At 36.1% G+C, this 27354-nt stretch overlaps 1 protein-coding gene across 4 annotated transcripts in view; it reads left to right on the top strand.

Annotated features, from left to right (window-relative positions):
- The window catches only part of LPGAT1 (lysophosphatidylglycerol acyltransferase 1), an 83992-nt gene that overhangs the window by 33430 nt on the left and 23208 nt on the right, over positions 1–27354 (top strand). For 2 of the 4 annotated variants that reach the window (XM_045877172.3, XM_045877170.3), the window contains 4 exons: positions 4411–4529; positions 9089–9184; positions 12191–12464; positions 16053–16179. In XM_045877172.3, coding sequence (XP_045733128.1) covers positions 4411–4529; positions 9089–9184; positions 12191–12464; positions 16053–16179 — 616 coding nt within the window. Of the gene's footprint in view, positions 1–4410; positions 4530–9088; positions 9185–12190; positions 12465–16052; positions 16180–21348; positions 21564–23658; positions 23931–27354 lie in introns of those variants that run through there. The other 2 variants (XR_008506270.2, XM_054507972.2) reach the window with 2 other exon arrangements.

The raw sequence follows: 27354 nt of genomic DNA, 5'->3' as shown, positions 1-27354 counted from the left end.
CTTGCATTCCCACCAACAGTGTAGGAGGGTTCCCCTTTCTCCGCATCCTTGTCAACATCTGTCGTTTCCTGACTTGTTAATTTTAGCCATTCTGACTGGTATGAGGTGGTATCTCATTGAGGTTTTGATTTGGATTTCCCTGATGCCAAGTGATGTTGAGCACTTTTTCATGTGTCTGTTGGCCATCCGTATGTCTTCTTTGGAGACCTGTCTGCCCATGTCATCTGCCCATTTCTTGATTGGGTTATTTGTTCTTGGGTGTTGAGTTTGATAAGTTCTTAGATTTTGGATACTAGCCCTTTATCTGATAAGACATTTGCAAATATTTTCTCCCGTTCTGTGGATTGTCTTTTGGTTTTGTCAACTGTTTCCTTTGCTGTGTAAAAGTTTTTTATCTTGATGAAGTCACAATAGTTCATTTTTGTCTTTTTTCCCTTGCCTTTGGAGACGTGTCTAGCAAGAAGTTGCTGCGGCCAAGGTCACAGAGGTTGCTGCCTGTGTTCTCCTCTAGGATTTTGATGGATTCCTGTCTCACAGTTAGGTCTTTCATCTATTTTGAGTCTATTTCTGTGTATGGTGTAAGGAAATGGTCCGGTTTCATTCTTCTGCATGTGGCTGTCCAATTTTCCCAGCACCATTTGTTGAAGAGACTGTCTTTTTTCCATTGGACATTCTTTCCTGCTTTGTCGAAGATTAGTTGACCATAGAGTTGAGGGTCCATTTCTGGGCTCTCTATTCTGTTCCATTGATCTTTGTGTCTGTTTTTGTGCCAGTACCATACTGTCTTGATGTTGACAGCTTTGTAATAGAGCTTGAAGTCTGGATTGTGATGCCACCAGCTTTGGTTTTCCTTTTTAACATTCCTCTGGCTATTCGGGGTCTTTCTGTTTCCATACAAATTTTAGGATTATTTGTTCCAGCTCTGTGGAAGAAAAAAATTGATGGTATTTTGATAGGGATTGCATTGAATGTATAGATTGCTCTAGGTAGCATAGACATTTAATATTTGTTCTTCCAGTCCATGAGCATGGAATGTTTTTCCATTTCTTTGTGTCTTCCTCAATTTCTTTCATGAGTGTTCTATAGTTTTCTGAGTACAGATCCTTTGCTTCTTTGGTTAGGTTTATTCGTAGGTATCTTATGGTTTTTGGTACAGTTGTAAATGGGATCGACTCCTTAATTTCTCTTTCTTCTGTCTCATTTTTAGTGTATAGAAATGCAACTGATTTTTTCATTTTATATCCACAACACCTAACAGTGCCTGGTGCTGGCTTACTGAATGAGGAATGAATTAATGAAAGAATAGTGTGTGTGTGTGTGTGTGTGTGTGTGTCTTTCTGTCTCTGTTGAAGGATTGTCAACAGAGGCATGATGGGGGAATTTTTATTTAGCAAATATATCCCCCTCCATTCTTTTTACTTTATTATATTTTTTGAGAAAGAGATGGTATGCGTGGGGTGGGGGGAGGGGCAGAGGGAGAGGAAGGGAGAGAATCTTTTTTTTAAGATTTTATTTGAGAGAGAGAGCGCACATGAGTGAGTGGAGGGGCATAGGGAGAAGCAGACTCCCTGATGAGCAGGGAAGCCCGATTCGGGGCTTGATCCCAGGACCCCAGGATTATGACCTGAGCTGAAGGTAGCCACTTAATCGACTCAGCCACCCAGGCACCCTGGGAGGGAGGGAATCTTAAGCAGGCTCCACGCCCAGTGCCCAGTGCAAGCCTGAAGTGGGGCTTGATCTCATGAGCCTGAGATCTTGATCTGAGCTGAAATCAAGATCTCATGACCCTGAGATATTGATCTGAGCGGAAATCAAGAGTCGGATGCTTAACCGACTGAGTCACCCAGGTGCCCCTCCCTCCATCATTTTTAAAACCCAACTGGTGGCATCCCTGACACACTATTCTGCATTTTGCTGTTGTTACTTATAGTATATTGTTCCATACTGGTATACAAATGATATGATTACATAATATTCCTTTACATAGATATAATTTAACTAGTCTCCCTTTTTAATTCTTAATTGTGATGAAATATACATAACACAAAACTTATCATCTTAACCATTTTTTTAAAGATTTTTTAAAAATTTGAGAGAGAGCACACATGAACAGGGGAGGGGCAAAGGAAGAGGGAGAGAGAGAATCTCAAGCAGCATGGAGCCCCACGGGGCGGCGGGGCGGGGGGCGCTTGTTCCCACAACCCATGCGATTGTGACCTGAGCTGAAACCAAAGTCAATCACTCAACTGACTGAGCCACCCAGGCATCCCTCATCTTAACCATTTTTAAGTGTACAGTTCAGCATTGTTAAGTATATTCACATTATTGTATAACCAATCTCCAGAACTTTTTCATCTTGCAAAACTGAAACTCTCTACTAATTGAATAGCACCTTCCCATTTCCCCCTCCTGGAAACCATCACTGTTTTTCAATTTCTATGAATTTGAGCTAGTCTCCCTTTTGAGTTGTTTTCCTCTTTCCTCCTTTTTTTTTTTTTTTTAAAGATTTATTTATTTGTTTTAGAGAGAAAGAGCACGAAAGGGAGGGAGGGACAGAGTGAAAGGGAGAGAGGATCTTAAGCAGACTCCAAGCTGGGCCTAGAGCCTGACACAGGGCTTGACCTCAAGACCATGAGATCATGACTGGAGCCAAAACCAAGAGTCGGTCACTTAACCAACTGTGCCACCCAGGCGCCCCTTCCTCTTTGCTCTTACAAATAAGGCTGTGATAACTAGTTTTGCATATGTGTCAGTCTGCACATAAATAAGTATATCTGTAAGTTGAATTCCTAGAAGTAGAATTTCTGGATAAAAAGATTTCTGCATTTCTCAGTTTTGATATATATTGCCAGACTGACTTCCCACATTGTACCAATTCATACTCCCCACAGCAGTGTATGATATAGAAGCTGTTTAAATATGTTTCAGTAGTTAGCTTGTCAGCTGAGCTGAGTTGGGAACTTGGGGAAGGAAAGGCCACTGGAAGGAAAGTCGGTGCTGCTGCCTTTTTCAAGGGGCTGGGCTGGGTTTTCTCCCAGTGTTCTACCTCTATTCCTTAAGGATTATTTGACATCCTTTTAGTGTAGTTTTATGCTGCATTCATTTAAAAAAACTAAAATAAAAAATTTCCCATACAGTATAAGCTATTTGAGTGTTGGTAATAACATTTGAGTGTTGGTAATGATTAGAATACCTCACTTTGCAAAGCGGTCCCACAACTTAAGACTAGGTTTAGCCCAGCTGAAAATTTCCTTAATACAAATTTTAAGGTCTTTAAAATCAATAAATAGATACCTTGCTTAAATGGGTTTTAACAGAAAGAAACAATTAGCAGACCCATTTTCTCACATGAACTCTTATGAGGAGCTCCACTATGTTGGGGGGACAGTGGAGGGTGGCTGGAGAAGGAGGGAGGCTGGAGGAGGCAGAGCAGGTGAGCTCCACATCTCCCCATGCCTATTGCATCCAGAACTCTTACAGACAGGCGGGTTGACTTCTTTGCCTTTAGCCGTGCATGAGAGGAGTGAATACTAATGTATAATCAGCCTCTCATAATTCATGTCAGACATTTGAGGAACCCTGGAACCTTTGTCTTGTAGAATCCTGATGTTCAAAACTGATGCTCAATTATCTTTTTTCTGTGAAGTAGATTTACTGTAAAATGAGGCATAACTACATGGAGATACCAGTGTTTTCCTTAGAGTGTACATACAAGTTCTGGTACAATGACTTTTCGTCTGGAGGTTCTTAATAAGTGTAACATCTTTATTAGTTTTTTTATTTAAAAGTGAAAATACTTGCATATATTTGAAATGTTTTCACATTTTATTATAAGGTAGAATTTGAGGGGCTCTGGAAACCTTGTCCTAATCATGATCAATATCAATAGTTCAGAATTCATTCCCCTAGACTTTTTTTATTGTATTAAATGACATAAATTTTATTCCTTCTTTAAAAAGGTGGAATCACACTATATATATTGTTTTGTGATTTGCTTTATTTCCTTGATAAGTCCTTTTTGCATTAGTGTATAGAGATACTGTCTATTCTTTCAGTGGATTTATACTCTTCCATTATAGCATAACTTTCTTATCTACTCCCCTATTGGTGAATATTTAAGTTCCAATAAATATCCTTTATGCATCTATCTTTGCCTATTTGGACAAATGTTTCTGCAGGATAAATTCTAAGAAGTAGAACTTCTCGATCAAAGGATGACCATTTTTACATTTTAATGGATATTTGGGGGCTTTATACAATATTATATCGACAGCCTGATACTTATTGGAAGTTAACTTAGTTCAGACTTCCAAAGTTTTAGTTAAGTGATCTATCATGTACACCAGTTTGTCTAATATAAGGTTTCTATAATGTAAAATCTCTAAAGTGACAGCTTTTTTATTCTTCCAGTGATGGAATGGGGGGACGATATTAAAGCAGTTTCACAAGATGAAGCAGTAATGTTGGTCAATCATCAGGCAACAGGAGATATATGCACTCTGATGATGTGTCTCCAGGACAAAGGACTGGTAAGCATCCTGAAGGCAGATGTAGACAGCAGGAGGGGGAGGTTAATGAAGAATCTATTCAAGTATCATACTACGGTTTGGAACGTAAACTTTAATATCTCTACTTTTCCTGAAAATTGAGAAAAATTAAAAAATATATATACATAATTCTAAGTATAATTCCAACTCCAGGACAGGAATGTGGAGACTTTCAAAAAAGTAACTGGAAAATAATGTGGATGATATCTCCATAGAGCTATTTAAAAAAGTAATTGAGGCAAAATCAGAGTTAAGATGTTCAGATTGGGGGCTGTCTTGAGGTGAATTGGTGGGTTACTAGTTTGAAAAATACAGACACAAAAAGCAGTATTGTTTAAGATAGAAGAGTTTAGTTGGTCAGTGAATTAGATGATCTTGGGGCTCTTTATCCAGAAGAAAAAAAAAACGTAAATATTTTGGATTTCCTTTATAAAGCAAATTGAAAGGAAAGATATTAGGCCCATTTTATTAAGTGTTACTAGGCTATGTATGAACCGTTGGTTTTACATGGCTTCTATTGGTAACTAAAATACATCTATCAACTGGGTGGGTTTAAAATAAATTCAGTTTTGAATTTATATAATAAATTTATGTTATAAATTAACATTAAAGTAATAAGTAATAAATTAGCATTAAAAGAATTATCACCTTAGAACTTAAAGAGGTTGTGTTCATAGAAAACTAAATAGAAAGTGTATAAATTAATGGAGTTAGTATTTATCGTAATAGTAAAGAAACAAACCCATAGGGGCGCCTGGGTGGCTCAGTCGTTAAGCGTCTGCCTTCGGCTCAGGTCATGATCCCAGGGTCCTGGGATCGAGCCCCACATCGGGCTCCCTGCTCGGCCAGGAGCCTGCTTCTCCCTCTCCCACTCCCCCTGCTTGTGTTCCCTCTCTAGTTGTCTCTCTCTCTCTCTGTCAAATAAATAAAAGAAAAGAAAAGAAAAGAAAAGAAACAAACCCATAGATGTTTATTAAGTGCTTCATATTCATGGTCAGTGACTGTAAGGATTGAACACCATCCTGTAAGACACTGTCCTCTCAAAGGAGCTAACAGTCCAACATTGATGGAAGGAAAGTGTAGTGAACAGTACTTAATTGCAAAGTGAAAGGTATTTAGTGGAGGGTGAGCTCCCCATGTATGACAGGTATAGAAAACTTTGTAGAAGGGAAAGGACATAAACTTGGCCTAGTTAGAGTGGTGAAGCAAGGGCCTTCTTCCTTAGTGAAACAGTCTTGGCCAGAGCACCAAAGCAAACTAAGCCTGGTATGTTTAGTTCCTAGAGATTTTGATTCAGTAGGTCAGGGTGAGGGGTCAGAAAATGAAGTGAGAGTAAAGTAAAATATGCTTGACTATTGTAGAATCTGTTTTTCATGTTTATCTGAAAAGCAGAGGCATAATCTTGCTGGAATGTGGAATAAATTCAATCCTTTCTTATATTCAGAATCGTGAACTGTTAAAAGAGTATCACTGTATAAATGTATTTGCACTTATAATAATATTTATTACTTGTGATGATGTTAAAATTTTGTAAAGCCTAGTTTATTTAGTTTTCATCAAAGAGAATCCCCAATTAACATTTTTATTCTTACTGATATGGTCATTACATTCATAGTGATTTTTCTGAGGGTTTACAGCATCCTTAATTGGTTTTTGAATTTCAAAGAATGATTACAATGGTCAGTATAAATATGCCTAACTTAATCACTCTCACCCAAGTTTGGCATGGATGATAACTGTATTAACTAGAATATTAGGTAACCTGAAATTCACCAATTATGTGGACAAAAGAAAATTTGTCTTATTTGTTTGCTTTTGTAAAAAGATTTCTGTTAGTATGACTTAGGTTCATTTTTCTGTCCAGAGTAATTTTGTTTTTATTTTCAGATGAGTTATACTAAACATTTTTATTATGATCTGATATTAGTGAATAATTTGAAATCTTGAGGAATTTTTTTGTCTTCTTTCATAAAGGAGTAATTGAGAAATATAAAGCTGGAAGCATCATAATCTCTCCCTCCTGCCTAATATCAATAGGGCAATACTAATTTATATATATATATATATATATATATATATATATATATATATTTTAAAGATTTTATTTATTTATTTGACAGAGAGAGAGATAGCGAGAGCAGGAACACAAGCAAGGGGGAGTGGGAGAGGGAGAAGCAGGCTTCCTGCCGAGCAGGGAGCCCGATGCGGGACTCGATCCCAGGACCCTGGGATCATGACCTGAGCCGAAGGCAGACGCTTAACGACTGAGCCACCCAGGCGCCCAATACTAACTTATATTTACCAGTAAGAATGTTTACTTGACTTATTGCACACTCCGTGGGTACATTCAAAGAAAGAAGGCTAATGCTAAATTGTGGGCCAATTAAAAAATATTAGTTTAATGGCAATATGGGAGTGTAACATAGCTTTTGGAATTCAGGAGACTTCTTGTAGCACCCTTCAGTGTTAGCGGGGGTCCCGTTGGCCCATTGGTAGGACAACACTGTTTTCCTGAACTGTCCTGGGCATTGCTGGATGTTTTCCATACCTGACTGCTACCCACTAAATGCTGGTAGCACGCCCTACCTACCCTTTGTGACAACCCAAATTGTCCTTTAAACAGGAGAACCATTGACTTAACTATACTTTCAGAAGGATATGAAGAACGTAGTCCTTCATGTAAGCCTCTCTAGATTTTTTGATATGTAGAAAACCCATGCTTCCAGATAAAGACTAATTGACGTGGGCCAATTCTGTTTCTTGGAATTACCTAACAGAGCTCTGAGTGACAGACCTATGAAACACTGAGAGTTGCTTCAGGCAGCTGGTGTTTACTGGCCCGCTTTTGAGGAATATGAAACAAAGGATTCATTGTATTTTCCAAATGTGCTGGTACCTTTTAAATAAGTATCTGTGAATTGAGTCATACCCTTTTATGACAAATGATGATAAAACTAAGAATTTTTATTTCTGTCAAAAGAACTTTATTAGACATATAATAAACATTTATTGACTTGTAACATTTCCCCTAAAATAAGTTGGGACAGAATTATGCATACAAATCTCAGAAGATAGCTTGGCTGCCTTACGAATGGATTTGTTTTAGGTGACCCTTCTAACTGAAGAGATAAATCCACTGTAAATGTAAGGTTAAACATAAAAACTAGTGGCTTTAGCATTGGTATTTTAAACCCAGAAACCAATAAATTGCCACTAAACTTCATACTGTGTATAAAGCTCAAGTATTTTATAGGTTGAAGCGACTTGCTTTTTGTTTTGTTCCTTGGGACACTTTACAGCAAATTCCATTTAGTTCAAATCTCAATTTATTTAAACAAAGTAATCATCATTACAAAGCAAAACAAGACTGAAAAATGAGATGTTGGCAATCATTTTATTCTGTATTAATTGCCTTGGGGAATCACTTCTTCACTGGGCATGTATTTTTATTTTTTAAAGGGATTTAACATAGTAAAGCTGATGGACTAGGAGTTGTGTAGTTGAACTATATAGTGATGCTGAAAAATTAAGGCATAAGCTTTAATATTATATTATTTGTCAGCTTTTATAATGTTTTTGTAAAAGCACCAGCGATGTCAGTGCTTATTTTTTTCCTAATATGTAAGTTCATATAATTTGGTGCTTCGAGATGAAGTTTATATGTGTTATTCCCATAGAAACCAAAGTAGAGCTCTATTGCATTCTTAATTGAGGCTGTAGCTTTTAATGAATTTATTTAAGGATTATAATGAGGAATGCCATTTCCTCAGCAGGGAGGAACAATTAACTGGCTTATTAATTAGACCCCTATTTACACTTACTTTTAATTTTGAAATTTGTTTGAAATAAAGTCTTGCTCTAAAATGAGTATTACTTTTTTTTTTTTAATCAGCAAGGGATACTATTTCTGTGTTTAAGAACTGAGGTGCTATAAATATTTTTATGCTGGCAAAGAGTATGGCCTTGCATAAACTAACAAATATTCTTAACATAATCTAATGCATAAATCATTTTATGAAATGAATTTTGAATGTTCTTTTATTTTGGACATTTTTGTACTTTTATAAAATTTTATAGTTTTACATTTATAATTTATAATTTTTAATATTTTAGCCATTAAGGTAAAGTCACATTTTTATAAAGCTTTAGTGCTTATTAATTAAACTTATAGCCCTCATTTGATGACTTCATTTTATTGTTTCAAAATAATTTTACAAGTTATATAAGAATTACCAGAGACTTTGTTTAGGGTAGAACAAATTTGGAATCATTAAGTCCAAATTTAAGAAGTTAATTCAGTTTTACTTGTTACACCGCAATATATATCCCTCAGACCTGGGATTTCAAGACTTGGAATCAAGACCAGTAATTTTTCATGGAGACTTGGTGCTTTAATTGTAGAAATAAACACCAGATTTAAAATATTTAGGTTAATTAAGAGGATGCTTAGATGGTTATATTTAAAACTTAGAGCCCTGGCTAGACTATAGCAGGTTTCTTCTACTTAACATGTAATTATTTCTTGCTTTTAAATATTTTAGGTTGTTGCTCAAATGATGTGGTTGATGGATCATATTTTTAAGTACACAAACTTTGGAATTGTTTCTCTAATTCACGGAGACTTCTTTATAAGACAGGTGAGTAATGAGCATTCCTTTTTCACAGTGAAAGCCTGATCAAAGTGATCCTTTATTATAAACATAGGCATACCCAAACCAATTATAATAGAGAGAGCTCTGGTATCTCAGGGAGCTCTTCCTCTGAATCTTTGTTCTCTGAAACATTTATTTCAATCTGAATTTCAACATTTATATGCTCAAGCAGTAAAATGGTGACATTGCAAATATTCTAATCTCTACCCTCCTCATCCCATCTAAACAGTACAATGTTTAGTAAAGATTTATCAAGCACCTGCCACATTCTCAGCTCTTCTGCTTCTTAGCTATGTGAATCAGGCAAGTTATTTAAACTTTCCAAGTTTTCTGATTTTTCAGATGAGAATAAGAGGTACTGCCCTCATAGGGTGGGGTTAAATGAAATAATACACTCAGAACAGTGCCTGCTCCCCTCTTCATCATTTTTATCATGATTACCACTATCATCATCATCTGTATTTTCACTGTTATTTTTATTGACAAGTCACTGTTACATGATAGAGAAGGTATCTAAATTGCCAGTAGGTGGGTAGGTAGGTAGATAGAAAGGTAGACAGAAAGATAGAAAAGAAAAGGAAAGGAAAGGAAGAAAGAAAGAGGAAGGAAGGAAGGAAGGAAAGGAAGAAAGAAAGGGAGAAAGAAAGAAAGGCAGAAGAACGTATTTTGGGAATTCATAGTAGGAAAAGTGACTCCATCAGATTTTTATGAACTCAGAAAAACTTTAGAGAAGAATAAGTATGAGTTTGATAAGAGGAAAGTAGATTGAGAATGGTTCCCAAGGATCAGGGGTAAGTTTAGTTAGTGTAGGAGGAAGAATCATACCCTCTTACCAAGTCAACACTACATTATGGTATTTCCCTGGTATGCTACTGGTATCATATGCTTGATTTTCTCAAAAACTGAAATAAGATACGCAAGAGTTTTTACGTATGATAATGCCGCACTTATCTGATATTTATATATTTAGCAGCTTCAGCCTTGCACATATAAGTACTTAATGAATAACTGGTGAATCTGATTAGGCCTCATCTGAGAATCACAAATTCAGAAATAAGCTGGAAGCGTATAGAGAAACTTCTAAGGTGTCTGTAGGTGTCACAAAACACATATACTTTACTCCAGACACTTTTATGTACAGAACATTTTGTTTTTCACATGCTGTGCAATGATCTAGTTTCTTCTGGAAATACTCTTGGTTCTTCTGAACAGAAAGATGAATGAAAGCATTGCACTGGAACCTCAAGAGAAAGTGGCAATGGGGATTGGCCACAAGGTTGAGACAAAATAAACAGTGATCGGAACAACTTAACAAGGAAATTAGCATAATACTTTGAGTACCACTGGAGGGGAAGAAGCAGAAGCAACCATTGCACCTTAGCAGCCTAGGGGAATGCAGAGCCCTCTCCATCATGAGAGTCTGAGGAAATTATCACAGTTATAACAATTGACCCTGTTGATGATCCTCAGGCATCACTAAATTATACTAAATGATCAGTGTACTTTGAGGAGATAAGTGTAGAAAATAATGTACTCTGAAACATTTTCCTTTTTATTGCAATGTAAAGTTTTACATACTTAAAGATTATATTTCAAAATTATCAGAAATATTGCAAGTTCATTTCTAAAGAGCAACCTTTTTCCCCCCTGATAGATAGTAATAAAAATCTGTAACATGAGGGGAGGGGAGAGAGAAAAAGTATTATTTTTAAAGAAAGTCTGTTGGACTTTACTACTAGATATTTCCAAGAATATAAAAATATTTTACATGCAGTCTTGGGAACTTAATAAATAAAGCTTAATCATGATCAGTTCAATTCAGTAAAATAAGAAAATGTTTTACTTGTTTTGCATTGGAGTACTTTAAAGACTGAATGCATACAAATTATTTTGGGGCCTTCTGTAATTGTGTTGGCTGGAAAATTATTAGTGAATCGACTATACTGAAAGGAAGAACCTTTGTAATATTTGTGGGTTTTGGGCTTTCCTACAAATTTTTCTGGATTCTTCTTTCAGTCTCCAAGTCATCCTCTTTCTTCTCTTTTCCTCACACTAAGGTCCAGTCCATTAGAATGGCCTGTTTGCTCTACTTTCAGACTCTCCTGAATGTATCCACTTTTCATCAATACACCATAGTCCGATCTCATCACACCCCCTTGCCTGGACTTAAAATAGTCTCCTGACTTATCTGCTGGAGTCTGTCACTGGAGCCAGCAGATTTTTTTTTTTTTTTATGTAAATAAGAGCATGACCCTCCCTTGTTCAAAACCACCCATTGACTTCTCATCCCAAACTACTTACCAAGTTTAAGGCCTTTCCTCTCTGTCCCCCACCTCTCTCTGCAATTTCCTCTCCTACCACTGTCTTCCTCACTCCTTACACATCAGCCACACTGGCCTTGGTACTGCTCTTGGAACATCCATCTCAGGGCCTTTGTCCTTTCTGTTCTTGTCACCTGGAGAGCTCTGCCTCTCCTTTCCACTTGACTGGTTCCCTCCCATTACCAGCTCACTGGGGCTATTCTTCCTGACCTCATTGACCTTCTCTATCCTCTTTCTCTTCCTAACACATCACTGTCTGAATTTACACTTTTTAGTTTTCTCTTTTCCACTCAGGTAAGCTCCATGAGGGTCTCTTACCTACTTTTCTATCTCCAGCATGTAGGACCGTGCCTGCCAAGTAGTAGGCACTGAGTGCTCACTTTCTCCTGAGGTTCCAATGCAAGGCTTCAGTAGTCACTGAACTGATGAGTAGACTCTCAGGGGCAATTAGAGCAATTTTTTTTTTTTTTTTGCTTCTGGAGTGCTAATGTCATGTAAGTGCTAATCACTTCTTTTCACCACTGTGGTCAAAGGGGGAAGTACATGGGGGGAAATTGCTCTTCTAGTCTATGAGTGGGATTTACTTTAGAAGCTGTTATTTCTATTTAATTTTATGGTATTTTAATATCAAATGTGCCTATTCTTATTATATGTGTGTCTGCCTTCTTAGGGAAAATCTCATCGTGACCAGCAGCTTCTTCTTCTCAAAAAGCACCTAGAAGAGAATTATAGGAACAGAGATCGAAAATGGATTGTTTTGTTTCCAGAAGGGGGCTTCCTCAGGAAGAGGCGAGAAACAAGTCAAGCATTTGCCAAAAAAAATAACTTGCCATTTCTTACACATGTCACTCTGCCAAGGATTGGAGCAACAAACATTATCTTGAGTGCACTTGTCGCACGACAGGAAAATGGAAGTCCCGCAGGAGGAGATGCTAAAGAATTAGGTATGATGGCTTTTAGCACTTTTTCTTTTGTCGGAACTCCGGATTCTCTGGAGTTCCGAAAGATAACATTATTGTTCTTTTTTATATTTATAATTTTTGTCAAACAGAAATAATAGGGAGAAGATGCAAATTTAATTTTTTAATGTTTCTATTTACAGAAGTTAGTTCATGCTTACAATAATTTATTCGAATAATGCAAAATGCATAAAGTCAAAGGTGGCTTTCCCTTACCCCACCTACCTTTACTCTTGGCCATTCCCACTGTAGTAAACATTCCTATAAATATCTTCATATATTTGTGGAAGTATAGTCTGGAGTATAGATTCCTAGCAGTGGAATTGCTAGCTTAGAGGTACAGGAATAGAAATCACTAATTTGAAAAACTAATCATAGATATGCAAATGCAAATTGTAATAATGTGTATTTTTTTCATTTATCAAATTTAGAAAGTTTTTTTGGTTTGCTTTTAATACAGAGTATGAACTTAATGCAGTTTGACAGTGTTTATTAAGAGCCTTCAGGTATTGATAAATGACTCCATTATTCCACTACAAATAATACTTATCAAAAGGAAATAATAAGACATACATGGTAAAGAGGTTTATCACAGCATTATTTTTATTTATTTATCTATTTATTTATTCATTATTTTCACAATTTTTTTTTTTAAAGATTTTATTTTTTTATTTGAGAGAGAATGAGAGACAGAGAGCACGAGAGGGAAGAGGGCAGAGGGAGAAGCAGACCCCCTGCCGAGCAGGGAGCCCGATGTGGGACTCGATCCCGGGACTCCAGGATCATGACCCGAGCCGAAGGCAGTCGCTTAACCAACTGAGCCACCCAGGCGCCCCACAATTATTTTTAATAGCAAAAAATTGGAAATAGCCAGAAGGGAGAAGAGACAAGTAATTATCAAATATCCATCCAACACAGTACAACACAGCCATTACAAATGATGTTTATAGAGAATTTTTATGTCTTGGAAAGTGCTTATGCTCTATCATGTTCATGGAGTGGAAGAACATACAACTCTTGTGAAACTGTTGTGAGCTCAAATATGTCAACAATAAGCAGTGGAAAATGAGTGAAAGGAAAGATCCCAAATGTCAGCAGTGATTGCCTCTCTGAGTGGTAACATTATGGATGATCTCCCCCCATTTCTGAATACTTCTGATTTTTTTTAAAAATAATGAGTATGTATTACTTTTACAGCCAGGAAAAAGCAAACCATACTCAAAGATGCAACTGTTTTGGAGATAGCCTGGAGAACTGTGAAGGTTTGCAGAATTGTGCCAATAGCATGAAGACTCTTTTGAATTTATCTGAGACACTGTGAAATTGGATGATAAATGATAAATTAAAAGACTGAAAGAAACCCACTAGGCCTGTTTCCTTAGTAGTATTTTGCTATTTAAAAAAATATATTCTTTAGATAAAATAAAAATGGAAATGATTGGCCCTCAGAAATAGTGTTTTTAATGATGGTTAGGACCAGACATAGAGATAATGCCTGTAGGACTGCACTGAGTTTTCCTTTCATTTTTTTTTTTTTTAAGCAGCTGCTTGGCAGTCAGCTCTCTTAATCTTTCATCATCTATTAAAAAGACAAATTGAAAGAGTCTTTTAATAGAAAAGGAAAGTTCAGAATAGCTTCAGACAGACACAGTGGCAATGTCAGCCAAGCCAAAGCTTGAAGGCAAAGATCTTCCAAATAGGATTAGTTGCACTAATAAAGACTGCTGTTTTTTTAAACAGTTTTGCCCAGTCAATGATACCCTAGATCGCAAGGGTAGGGGCTGTTGTGATATTGATCACACAATCATGAAGAAAATGTTTTTTCTCTTGGAGAGAAACGATTTCTTTTTATAAAAAAAGCAAAGTAGTTTATTATTTATCTTACCTTGGTTAGAATTTTTATTCTAGGGGCTTAGGAAAAGTTATAAGAAATTCTAGAAAGTTACATACCCCAAAACTAATTTCACTTGTATTTTACCATTTTCTTCTCTATGTTTTGGTATTTTGTATTTTTTTTCTCTAGCGTTCATATTTACTATTTAGTGTTCCAAATATGCCTTCATCTCTGTTTTAATATATGATCCATATACTGGGGCGCCCAGGTGGCTCAGTTGGTTGAGCATCTGACTTGATCTTGGCTCAGGTCTTGATCTCAGGGTTGTGGGTTGGGCCCCACATTGGGCCCCACGCTGGGTGTGGAACCTACTTATAAAAAAAAAATTTAAAAAAAATATATAATCCATATACATATCAAAATTGTGTCTGATTAATTTTAAAAGGATTTAAAAGGGTTAGTATTTTTTGTTTATTGTATAATTTAATAGATATTAAACTGAACTCTGGTGATTTTTCCCAATAATTTTATTATAAAAATTTTCAAGCATACATAAGAAGTTGAAAGAATTTTATAGTTAATATCCATTAGCTGACTAACTAGATTCTATAATTAACATTTTACTGTATTTGCTTTATTGTATCTTTTTCCATCCTTCTATCAATCCATTAGTCCATCGTGTTTGTTTTTAATGCAATCAAAGTAAGTTGCAGACATCATTATACTTTACTCCTAAACATTTCAGCATGAACATCACTGATAGCTTGTTAAAATGTGTTTCTTTACATAAACTCTGTTCCCTTAGCAATAGGTTATTTAAATTTTTTTTATTTATTTCTATGAGTATTTTTCCCCTTCAGAATATTTCTAAAATTTTTTAAAGCTTAAGGTCACTTTTTAGTTATTGATGTACAAAAGTAAAATATCATTGATTCTTAATACACATTTAGACTTATGTTTGAGAATAAGTTTTATTTTTTTAGAGCTCTCTTAAATACTTCAAATAAAGGGCAGACTGTCACCCAAGACTGGCTATCAGCATTCTCTGTGTGGATTCCCCTCTTGATTCTTGTTCAACTTTGTACTCCATGCTGGGAATAAAAGCAGCGTGCCAACAACCAAAGTAAACAGAGCTTTCCCACAGCCTCTTAAAATAGTAATTACCTGTCATACCTACCAAAGAGTGGACAGTTTTACTGTTTTATTTGCATAGAGCTAAAATGGGAGGGGATTTTTCTTTGTGTTAAATAAGAACAGCAACTGACAATCCGGTGTCAATAAAATGCTTAATTTGGGGCCTTATTCCAGTATTTATTAATGTCTTCAAAGTATCACAAATCTTGGTGTTTGCATTGTATTGTATTGTATTTGGTGAATGGATTTGTTTTATTTTGAAGTCTGTTTTTTTACTTTTGTGATGTGATACTTTAGCTTCTGACTTTTGAGTGATAAAATATAAATTAGACCTTGACAGTGCACTGTTGTATTGAATGCTTGAATGGTGCACATCCAATAAATAATAGTGCTCTGTTATTTGTTCATTTGTTTGAGATTCAGCAATTTCATATTAGGAAATGCTTGATATCATCCTAAGTATATCATATAGAATAGTGACACCAAAGTTCATCTGTTTTCATAAAGCAGAAGATACAGCAATATGCTTTACTTATACTGTATTATTTGTTGTATATAATACAAAAATTGATCCAGTTTTAAGTTGTTTTTTGCTTTGTCCTCAGAGAGCAAATCAAAAGGCCTCCAGTGGATAATAGATACGACTATAGCTTATCCCAAAGCTGAACCCATAGATATTCAAACCTGGATCCTTGGGTATAGGAAACCAACAGTCACACATGTACATTACAGGTAAGAAATTTGTGTTAGTAACCCAGCATATACCCAACAGAAAGTACTATCTCAAGACAGTGTGTTAATATTACGTTTTAATCAATAGTGAAAATAGTTGGCTCAAAATCATTCTTATGCTGACTTTTTAATATGAAAATATCATTTGAAGTAGTTATTTTCACTGAGGATAAAAGTCTCTAAAAATGGCATTCTGGAGGCATTGTGATTACTTGATTGCCTGACACTCTGAGCAAAAGTAATTAGAGGCGAACATCAAGCATAAATATATGATCATTTGGGCTAAGCAGATTTGTATTAATAGAAGTGGAATTTGTTTTTAAATCATTGAGTCACATAAGATCTTCTAAATGATTAAATTGAGAATTTAGCTAAAACTTACACTTTAAAATTTTTTAATGTTTTAATATTTAACATTTTAATATATCATTTGCATGAACAACAGCAAAAACATTTATTGAATATTCTGTACCAGCTTCTTGAGATTTTTTTAATGTAGATTGGTTTTTATTTTTTAAATTTTTTATTTTTTTAAAAAAGATTTTATTTACTTATTTGACAGAGAGAGACACACAGTGAGAGAGGGAACACAAGCAGGGGGTGTGGGAGAGGGAGAAGCAGGCTTCCCACGGAGCAGAGAGCCCAATGTGGGGCTCGATCCCAGGACCCTGGGATCATGACCTGAGCCAAAGGCAGATGCTTAATGACTGAGCCACCCAGGCTCCCCTAGATTGCTTTTTAAAAAGGTTTTTATATTAAAGCACGATGCTGATGAAGCCTGGGTAGATTTGACCACTTTATAAGCCATTTGTATTTTACTCTGTTTCCTGGTCAAAGAGCTCAACTCCTGGCAACTCAGTTACAAAGTGGGTGTTGTGTAAGACTGATGAATCACAGACCTTTACCCGTGAAACAAATAATACATTATATGTTAATTTAAAAAAACAAGCAACAAAGTGAGCAGTTGGTCCCCGAGAAGTTCACAATTGCCACAAAAGCCCTCAATTCAAGAGGAAAACTACTCAAATTACATACTCATTGAGAGTAAATAGGTACATGTTTTCATATGTATAAACCATCATAGTTTTACAAATAGAAGTACAACATTGGAATAATTTGAAACTAAAGTTTTAAAACTTAAATATTACAATTTGGGTTTTTGGTATGGAAGCAATAACTAGAAAATTACAGTTGATTCTGCTATGTGACTTACATTGCTAAATGGTGAAGTTCATGTGTGACCGCACTGACTCCATCCATTCCACGTATGCTGTCCATTTTACTTACTAAGCACTTAACTGTGTATAAGGCAGTATGCTAGGCCCTGACAGAATTTCTCCAGGAACAGTTTTATTTTCATATATACGAAGCTTATCTAGCCTTCAGTAAATTTTTAAATTGTAATCTATAAATGAAACTCAATTCTGGTGCCCAAACCCAAAATAACTGACTCTTGGTTAAAAGTTTTAGATGCATGTAGATTGTATTTGCATTGGATATATGTAGATCTTCCTAGCACATCATACCCAAAAGGAACTGAGACAAGGAAGAAACACTAATTATATAAGCATTCTATTATAGTTGACCCTTTCTTTTTTAACCAATAAAAAGAAAACAGTTTTAGTTTATAGATGAAAAAAATGAATGGAATCATAAAGGATCTAAGAAATTAAAGCAATGTCCATTTTTCGCAAAATTATTTTAACAGGAGTAAGTTCAAGGTCTTTAAATTCACTTTAAGTAGGGTTTCTTAACCTGGATGGACCTGAGAATTTTTTTTTCCCCCTCAAAATCAGATGTTACTTTAATTTAAAACATTTTTTTATTTGAGTGTGGTGGACACACACTGCCTCGTTGGCCTCAGGGTCCAAACACAGTGATTCAGCTTCTCTGTGCGTTATGCTCAGCACAAGTGCAGCTGCTGTCTGGCCTCAGAGAGTTTTCTAGCCCAATCTCTGTGCAAAATATTGTGTACGTCTGCAGTTTTCTGCAGAGAAGTTTCACAGCTTTCGATCTAGTCTCAAAATAGATTAAGGATTTAAAAAAAGATTAAAGACTCCCGATTGAGAGATCCAAACCAAATAGTAGATGAAAGATGTGAGATGGTTAGCTTGATACAGAAAAATACTTCTACTGATAAAATTGAAGCTTCTGAGAAATTGGGTTTTTTTGTTTTTGTTTTAAGAATTTATTCATTTGAGAGAGAGAGAGATAGTGAGAAAGAGCCTGAGGGGTGGGGAGAGGGAGAAGCAGGCTCCCCGCAGAGCAGGGAGCCTGATGCGGGGCTCGATCCCAGAGCCCCAGGCTCATGACCCAACCGACTGAGCCAGCCAGGTGCCCCAAGAAATACGTTTGATTATAGAAACTTTATTATCATACATAGAAATAGTGAAGAGAATTCTAAAATATTAGATTAGCAGAGATTAAATCATGATGTAGAATCATATCCTAAAATACTAACTATAGTACACATTACGCCCAGTTATTTATTTATACATACATACTCACACACACACACACACACACACACACACATCCTAGGAGTCTTGGGACAGGGAAAGAGATAAGCTGTTCTTTAAAGATATTTAATAAAAAGAGTTTATTGTCTAACCAGTGTTAAGAAAAGGGAAGGACTTGTGTTCAGCTGGGAAAAGGAGGGGAAATGAAAGGGGCCAGAGAGAAAGAGGTGTCTGGTTAACAGGATCGTTTTGAGGGTTTGCAAGAAGCTCATGAGAAGCGATGTGGGCCATGACTGTGGCAGCAACCAGGGATAAATCTCTATCACCCTCACGTTGAGTAGGTCTCCTCCTGTATTGTTGTAGGCCATCTGTACACCCTGGGAGATAGGGAAAAAAGGATTGTTTTTTGGTTTGATTGGGGTTTGGGGGAGCTTCCCCCTACTTCCAGTTTTCTCAATTCCAAAATAAACTGTTCATTGCTTATCTTGGATTTTTCCTGGTAGGAATCACACCATTGAAATTAAAATAAATTTAAACAAACATGGTACTCCTTACCCATTTTTTTTTTCCTGTTGTCAGAGAGATTGGTTTTTGTTCAAACACTCCAGTTGTTTGGTTATATTTTTAAAGCTTTAAACAAGGATGAGATGTTTCCAATTAGAATAAGAGATTTTAAATGCAACATTGGAAATCATATATATACAAATGTGAATAATATAAATAACTGAGGTCAAATCTCTTTCTCTTTTAATGTGGGAAGCTGGCAAGAAAAACTAAGCAGCATTGACTGGTTAAAGTGGGGAGTGGGTGCCCAGAGAGAAAGGAAAAAGTGCTCAGGAAACTGTCAAGTTCACTGAAAAATAGTAGTTTTGCTTAATGTTGCCTTATCTTCATCCATAGGCAGATTTTAATAACTATTAATGAATGTATTTTTTCCTGCAATTAAGCATAATTTATCCAGAACCTTTCTATTAAGCCATACGGTACAATTTTGATTCATATTATTTAGAAAGTATTTGTTTTCTTCTTAGCCCCAGCTGACTTTTTTTTTTTTTTAATAAAGCACCCCCTCATTCTTAGAGAATTTAATTGAAATGATTACCTGGTGATTATGGTGTAGCTGGGCAAGTTGGTACTGTTGCTAGTTTTTTTCAGTATAAGCTAGAGTATACATGTCAGAGTCAAAAATTAATTATTCCATTCTGCTCAGGATTTATCAGATCCCACTTAGAATACTGCATGTATTTTAATTTCTCTATTTTAAAAGAAATAATACAGCCAGTAGAAGCTTATGAAAATACCCAATATATATAAATCCTAGAACACTAGTACCACTTGAATGACCATTTTAGATCAAACCAAAGCAAATTTGGAGGTGGTAGTAATGAAATGAAACATAATTCTAAGGGAAACCCCAAGTTGAAAATATAAACAACTTAAGGAAAAATTTAACAGTTCAAAAGTACTAAATCTGAATTAAGTTTCTGTATATATGAAGTACTTTGACCATATTTTAGGTAAATTTCATGGAGGGCAGTAACTGGCCTTTCCCATGTGACGCCTCTGAGCCTCTGGGGTACTCTTAGAACACCGTAACATTCTTGAACATCAGAGTGTACTTGGGGAACAATACAATTGTCATCCTTCAACATTATTTAACAATCCGTAGTTGGGCCATTTTTTACTTTTTTAATACGCTTCTCGGAAATTATTGTCAAGGCTGCCAGGTAAACTCCACTCCCTGTTCTGTATACCTCATTGGAACATACGTGACAGGTGTATGGAGATTTCTGAGCAAAAAAGGCATTTTGGGGGGCACCTGGCTGGCTCAGTCATAGAGGCATGTGACTCTTGATCTTGGGTCATGAGTTCAAGCCCCACATTGGATGTAGAGATTACTTAAATAAATAAAACTTTTTTTTTTTAAAGGCATTTTTCCTTATAGAGTGACTCCAGATATAATGTGTCAGTAAAACTAAATGCTTAGAAAACATTTGGTCTTTATTTAAATAAGAAAAGACTGTCTAGATTACCAGAATGTGCAGGAGAATATTCTTCTAGATTTTAACTTTCTGTACTGATGCTTAGGAAAAAAGCATAAGAATGCAATAGCTTATTTTAAATGTTATGAGATAAACTATTTTTTTATTTTCCAATAGCAGTTTTCTGCATTGTCCGTTCACTTCTTACTTCTTGGGTTTATATGTTGATTTTTAGGATTTCTAGAAGAGAAAACCCTAAAGCCCTTAATATATATGTTACTATATGCTATAAAATACTTTTCTAAAATACCACATAAATGAGAAAGTAAACATTTGTGACATGGTTATATACTAGATTGTACCTTACAAATAGATAGTGTTGTTATCTGTCAAAAGTTAAGGCAAATGTTTGGAGCTTATTCCTTAGGAAACTTGCAGTAAGTGGTAGTTCAGTACCCAGACCATTTTGCTGATTAAACCCAATGCATAGCTCTTCAAGCAGCCCATCTGAGGACCTTTCTGGCTAGAGGTTGCGGCTTCAGTGAATGCATTATTTGAGCACCAAATGATATACTGATAAAAAAATTTTTTTTAAAAAACCACAAAGCACCTTATAAATACAAAGTACTATTAGTAAGATACATAAAGTATGTATGGATTATTGATAAATCCAATGTTAGTAAATTAACATTCCCCACAGATTAATCTAGACCACTTATTATTTTAAGAGAAAAGATGTCCTTTCGGGGTGCCTGGGTGGATCAGATGGATAAGCGTCTGCCTTCGGCTCAGGTCATGATCTGCAGGTCCTGGGATGGAGTCCCACGTCTGGCTCCTAGGTCGGCGGAGAGTCTGCTTCTCCCTCTCCCTCTGCCCCTACCCCCCACTTGTGCGCTCTCTCTCTCTCTCAAATGAATAAATAAAATCTTTAAAAAAAAAAAGAAAGATGTCCTTTCTTATTCCTTACTTCCCAAAATTATGTATTGTATGTAACTAATTATGTATGTAACTAGGGGGATATTTTTTATTAGTATGCATACAACCACATTATTGATCTTTTTCAAAAGTAATGCTTGTTTTAAAAAAAGGAACTAAGCCTTAATTATAAGAAACAATATTTGAGCGAGCAACTCTTTCCTCCCACTTTCCCTTTTATATTATCACTGTTACACTGGAAGACAGCTTCTTCCTGTTAAAGGAGTAATGGGCACGGCATGCTGCTGTTAAAGACTTAATAGGAAAATTAAACGTGGGGCGCCTGGGTGGCTCAGTTGGTTGAGCGACTGCCTTCGGCTCAGGTCATGATCCTGGAGTCCCGGGATCGAGTCCCGCATCGGGCTCCCTGGTCGGTGGGGAGCCTGCTTCTCCCTCTGACCCTCCCCCCTCTCATGTGCTCTCTGTCTCTCATTCTCTCTGTCTCAAATAAATAAATAAAATCTTTAAAAAAAAAAAAGGAAAATTAAACGTGATTAGATTTTAACTACAGGGATAGAATGTTTATAAGGATAAAAGCAAAAGTCATCAGTGTCCTTAATCTAAATGTCTGCTTCACTCCAAATTAGGACAGTGAGTTGGAGAAAATGCCCTCTTGGGCAGAAGTAGCTTACGTTTTTCTTTTTAAAAATCTTTAAAAAAGATACAACCTTGAGTGTAGATAGTAGCATAGACAGATTACGAAAGGCAGAGGTGCTGCTTTCATGTCTTATTTGATTGGAATTTTGGTGACTTTGGAGAAAGCATTTAACTAGGGACTTTGAGCAAGAACTTACTTTCAATTTCGGAGGGAGGGGTTTATTCAGAAAAGGATTTTTTAACTAATATTTTTTAAGAAAATACGCTCACCACCAGTGCCTGGCTGGCTCAGTAGGTAGACTAGCATGTTGAGCATGACTTAAAAATAAAATCTTAGGGCGCCTGGGTGGCTCAGTTGGTTAAGCGACTGCCTTCGGCTCAGGTCATGATCCTGGAGTCCCTGGTTTGAGTCCCGCATCAGGCTCCCAGCTCGGCAGGGAGTCCGCTTCTCCCTCTGACCCTCCCCCCTCTCATGCTCTCTCTCTCTCATTCTCTCTCTCAAATAAATAAAATCTTTAAAAAAAAAAGAAAAAAAAAGAAAATCTTAAAAAACAAAAAAAGAAAATATGCCCACTAGCAAGAATGGACAAATGTTGACATTTTAACATATTTGCTTTAGGATTTTTTATTAATAAAAGAAAGAAGACATTTCTTGTGAAGTTAAGTTGCCATTATTTGCCCTCCCAATTCCATCCCCTTCTTTCCCACCATCAAAGCCACTAGGGTCATAATTTGGTGTGTGGCCTTCCTGTCCTAATATTTTTACTGTACAGATACATTTATAATATATAATGTTGGTCTGTATGTTTTTTAAAATGTATATAATCATAGGTGATTTATCATTTTACAACATGTATTTTTCCACTCTGCATTTTTTCTAGATCTTTTTATTTTTACATTATGGTTCCCTTTCATTCATTTGAACTATTAACGCTATTTAAGTGTTCTGTTCCCATGATATGATTGTCACACATTATCAGTTCATTCTATTGTTGGATACCTGTTTTCTCAGTATTTCTGCTATTATAATAAACAATGTCACAATGAGTATTTTTATACCTGTTTCACTAAGCGTATGCTAGTAAGTGAGAGGTAAAGTAGGGTATGTGTGTGCCCAGCGTGGAAGTGCTAGATCATAGGGTGTGTGTATTTTCACCTTTACTGGACACAGTCAAATAGTTCTTGAAATGGTGACATCAGATTACAATCTCATTAGCAGTAATTAAGAGATCACCTCCTCAAATAGTATGTCAACTGTTGCAAATGGGATAGGTTTGAAATGTACATCATTATTTAGGCCTCGGGTTTCATATTTATAAGATGAGTGTGATAATCCTGTAACCTGATAGTGAGCTACATTGCCATGAAACATAAGATTAGGGCGAAGCTAGCGTCTTTATCTAGGTATTCAGTCACCGTTAGAAGTCTCCCTGGTTTGCTCATTGCTGTCTGTCTTCCCCATCTAGAACATGACCTCCTTGAGAGCAGATACTCTGTCTTGTTGACAGTCCCCAGAGCAATGCTGGCATATAGTAGGAATGCAGCACTTAGGAATGTCTGAAGGCTACAGTGTATGCTCTCTGCACGGGCTCTGTCCAGTATAGCAGCCGCTCCTGGAACGTGGCGAGTCTGCTGTGAGATGTTCTGCAGAGGGAAAATACACACCGGATTTCAACAACTAGTAGGAAAAAGGACTGTAAAATATCCCAGTAATTTTTCTTGATGACATGTTGAAATGGTAATATTTTAGATTTGGGGGGTTAAAGGATTACATTTCTTGAACATTTTTAGATGTCCTTTATTATATACTTTGTGAAATATTAAGTTTATTTTCAAAAATAGAAGTATGCAACTATGGAAAATATTTCATAGAGGGTAAACACTCCTCCAGCATGCTCACATAAAATTCCTTTATATTTCCTTTTATTATTTGTTTTATATATCTGTTTTTAATGTAGCTGTAGCTATAATATGCATAAAAGTTATTTATATTCTGCTTTATCCCATATAGCATTTTCATGAACATTATACCTGTACTTTCTATGTACTAGGTGTTAAGATTACAAATTTTATAAGTATTTTAAAATAGTGTTACAAAATCTTTGTGGCCTTCCAAAATCCTACTTAGTGTATACATTTAATGACCCATTTCCTTATTAGCCATAGACTTGTCAGGTTTTATTTTTGACTTTTAAAACACCATGCTGAATATATTAGTACTTACATATAGCTCCCTACACCCCATGTTTTAGATTCCTTTATAATAGATATATTTTTTTAAAGATTTTATTTTTATTTATTTATTTGAGAGAGAGAGAGAATGAGAGACAGAGAGCATGAGAGGGAGGAGGGTCAGAGGGAGAAGCAGACTCCCTGCCGAGCAGGGAGCCCGATGCGGGACTCGATCCCGGGACTCCAGGATCATGACCTGAGCCGAAGGCAGTCGCTTAACCAACTGAGCCACCCAGGCGCCCTATAATAGATATTTTTAACCTGCTATTTCTGATGCTAGCTTGTAGAGTATTATTAAAATGACATCTGAATAGGGAGAGTGATTATCAAAGAGATGAGGGGAAAACTTATTTATGAGAAAAATTACCAACACTTAAAAATGATAATATTTTAGTAATTTTATGTGTAAACCTAATATATTTATAATTAATACATCATTTTGGTTTTCCTTTCTGTTTTTCCTTACATCCTAAAACAACAAAATTAAAGTCACAAGTTTTTATAAGTTGTAGAGACTATAATTTCAGAAATAGTTTTTCCCTCTAAAACTTTTATTATGGAAAATATCAAACCTGTAAATTCAGCCCCATGAACCTATCTTACTCTTATGGGGAATGCTATTTTCCCTGTGCTATTTCCCAGATCCTGCTGGTTTATTTTGAAGCAAGTCTCAGATATCATATCATTTCATTTGTAAATTATTCTCTAAAATAAAAGAATTCTTTGGTAAAAAAAATTACATATTATCATACCTAAAATATTAATAACAGTTCATTAATACCATCAAATATCTAAACAGTTACCAAATTTTCTGAATTATCTCATAAGTGATTTTTGAAAAACAGTTTGGATTCAGTTAGATTGCAATTAGTCAATATATCTCTTACATTTCTTCTTATTTACAGATTCCCCCGTCTTTCTTTTTTCTTTTCTTTGGGGTTTATTTTTTGAGGATACCAGATTATTTGCCCTGTAGAGTTTGCTACAATTTTGATTTTGCCAGTTATATCCTGTGTATTCCTCTGTCCCTTCTATTTCCTGTTAATTGGTAGGTAGGTATTAAAACTTCATCAGATTGGGGCGCCTGGGTGGCTCAGTCGTTAAGCATCTGCCTTCGGCTCAGGTCATGATCCCAGGTCCTGGGATCGAGTCCCACATTGGGCTCCCTGCTCAGCGGGAAGCCTGCTTCTCCCTCTCCCACTCCCCCTGCTTGTGTTCCTGCTCTCGCTATCTCTCTCTCTGTCAAATAAATAAATAAAATCTTTAGAAAAAAAAAAACTTCATCAGATTGAAGTTGGAATTTGCTTGACAAGAAATACTTCACAAATGGTGATGTTTACTTCCATCAGGAGGCATATAATATCTGGTTGTCTGTCAGAAGTAGTTTTTGAATGCTGTTTTAGTTAAAAATTTCAAAACAGGGTAGCTCAGTCAGTTAAGCATCAGACTCTGATCTCAGCTCAGGTCTTGATCTGAGAGAGTTCAAGCTCCACGTCAGGCTCTGCGCCAGGCATGGAGCCTACTTAAAAAATAAATAAAGTAAAATTCAAAACAAATGTATCCTATGCTTTGAGGAAAAAATGATACTTCCTCATTCGATCCCTTTAACCACAAACAATGATGTCAGGAATTTCAATTTAGAATTGAGGCCTCTTCTGGCACATAGCACATAATGAGGATCAGTTTTGTCTGAAAACCCTCCTTGTGATCGTGTAAGAAGACCCATAGTCTTATATTATTTCGTGAGCCATTAGAGTGGGTTTTTCCCTGTGTCCCAGACTCTAAAGGTTTGGAAATGTTCTAAACTTAATTGAAAAATGAACTATAAATCATCCACTGGGATGACTGTTGGTTGTTTTAGTCAGGGTTCTCTTCAGAGAAATAGAACCGATAGGCTATACAGAGCAATCTGTAAGAGGAGATTCAATTCAGGAACTGGCTTTCGTGATTATGGAGGCCGAGAAGCCCCATAGTCTATGGTCTGCAAGCTGAAGAACCAGGAAAGCCAAGGGTCAACTCAGTCCAAGTCCCGCTGTCTGCAAATGGGAGGGAAGGGGAGGATGATATCTATCCAGTCACTATTCAAGTCCGAAAGGCCAAGAAGCAGAAGCACTAATGTCCCTAGGTCAGGAGAAGATGCATATCTTAGCTCAAGCAGAGAGAGCAGATTCACCCTTCTTCCGCTTCTTGTTCTGTTCAGGCCTTCAACGGATTGTATGACATCCACCTGCATTGGTGGGGGCAATCCTCTTTACTTAATCTGTTCATTCAAATGTTAATCTCTTCTAGACATACCTAGAAATAATGTTTACCAGCTATCTGGGCATTCCTTAGCCCAGTCAAGTTGACATATAAAGTTAACCATCACAACAGTCTACATAGAGAACCCAAGAAACTGAGTTGACCATCAATTTAGAGAGTTCAGCAATCTTTTTTTCTAATTTAAATTCAATTAGCCAACATATACTACATCATGAGTTTCAGATGTAGAGTTCAATAATTCATCAGTTGCATATAACACCAGTGCTTGATACAAAATCACTACAGAAAAATCAGTGGTATCCCTTATCCTGGCAATAAATAGAAAATATAACTTTTTAAAAAAGATACTATTCTCAGAAGCAAGACTATAAAGTACCTCGCAATAAACCTTCAACAAGAAATGTGTAGGACTTGTATGAAGAAAAAATATAAAGCTTCATTAAAGAACATAAAAGACCTGAATAAATGGAAAGAGAGACTGTGCTCATAGAGGGGAAGACTCAAAATTACAAAGACATCAGTTCTCCCAAATTAATCTATAAATTTAACACAATTGCAATTACATTATATCCAGGAGGGCTTTTCTGGAAACTTGACAAAATGGTTCTAAAATTCATTTGGGAGAGTAAAGATAACTGAATACAGCGAGGATAGTTTGAAGATGAAAG

The sequence above is a fragment of the Mirounga angustirostris genome, unplaced genomic scaffold (assembly GCF_029215605.1).
Source record: "Mirounga angustirostris isolate CCGP_5_RB_7025 unplaced genomic scaffold, mMirAng1.0.hap1 SCAF_6, whole genome shotgun sequence".
NCBI classification, from domain to species: domain Eukaryota; kingdom Metazoa; phylum Chordata; class Mammalia; order Carnivora; family Phocidae; genus Mirounga; species Mirounga angustirostris.
This window is presented reverse-complemented; position numbering and strand designations above follow the sequence as displayed.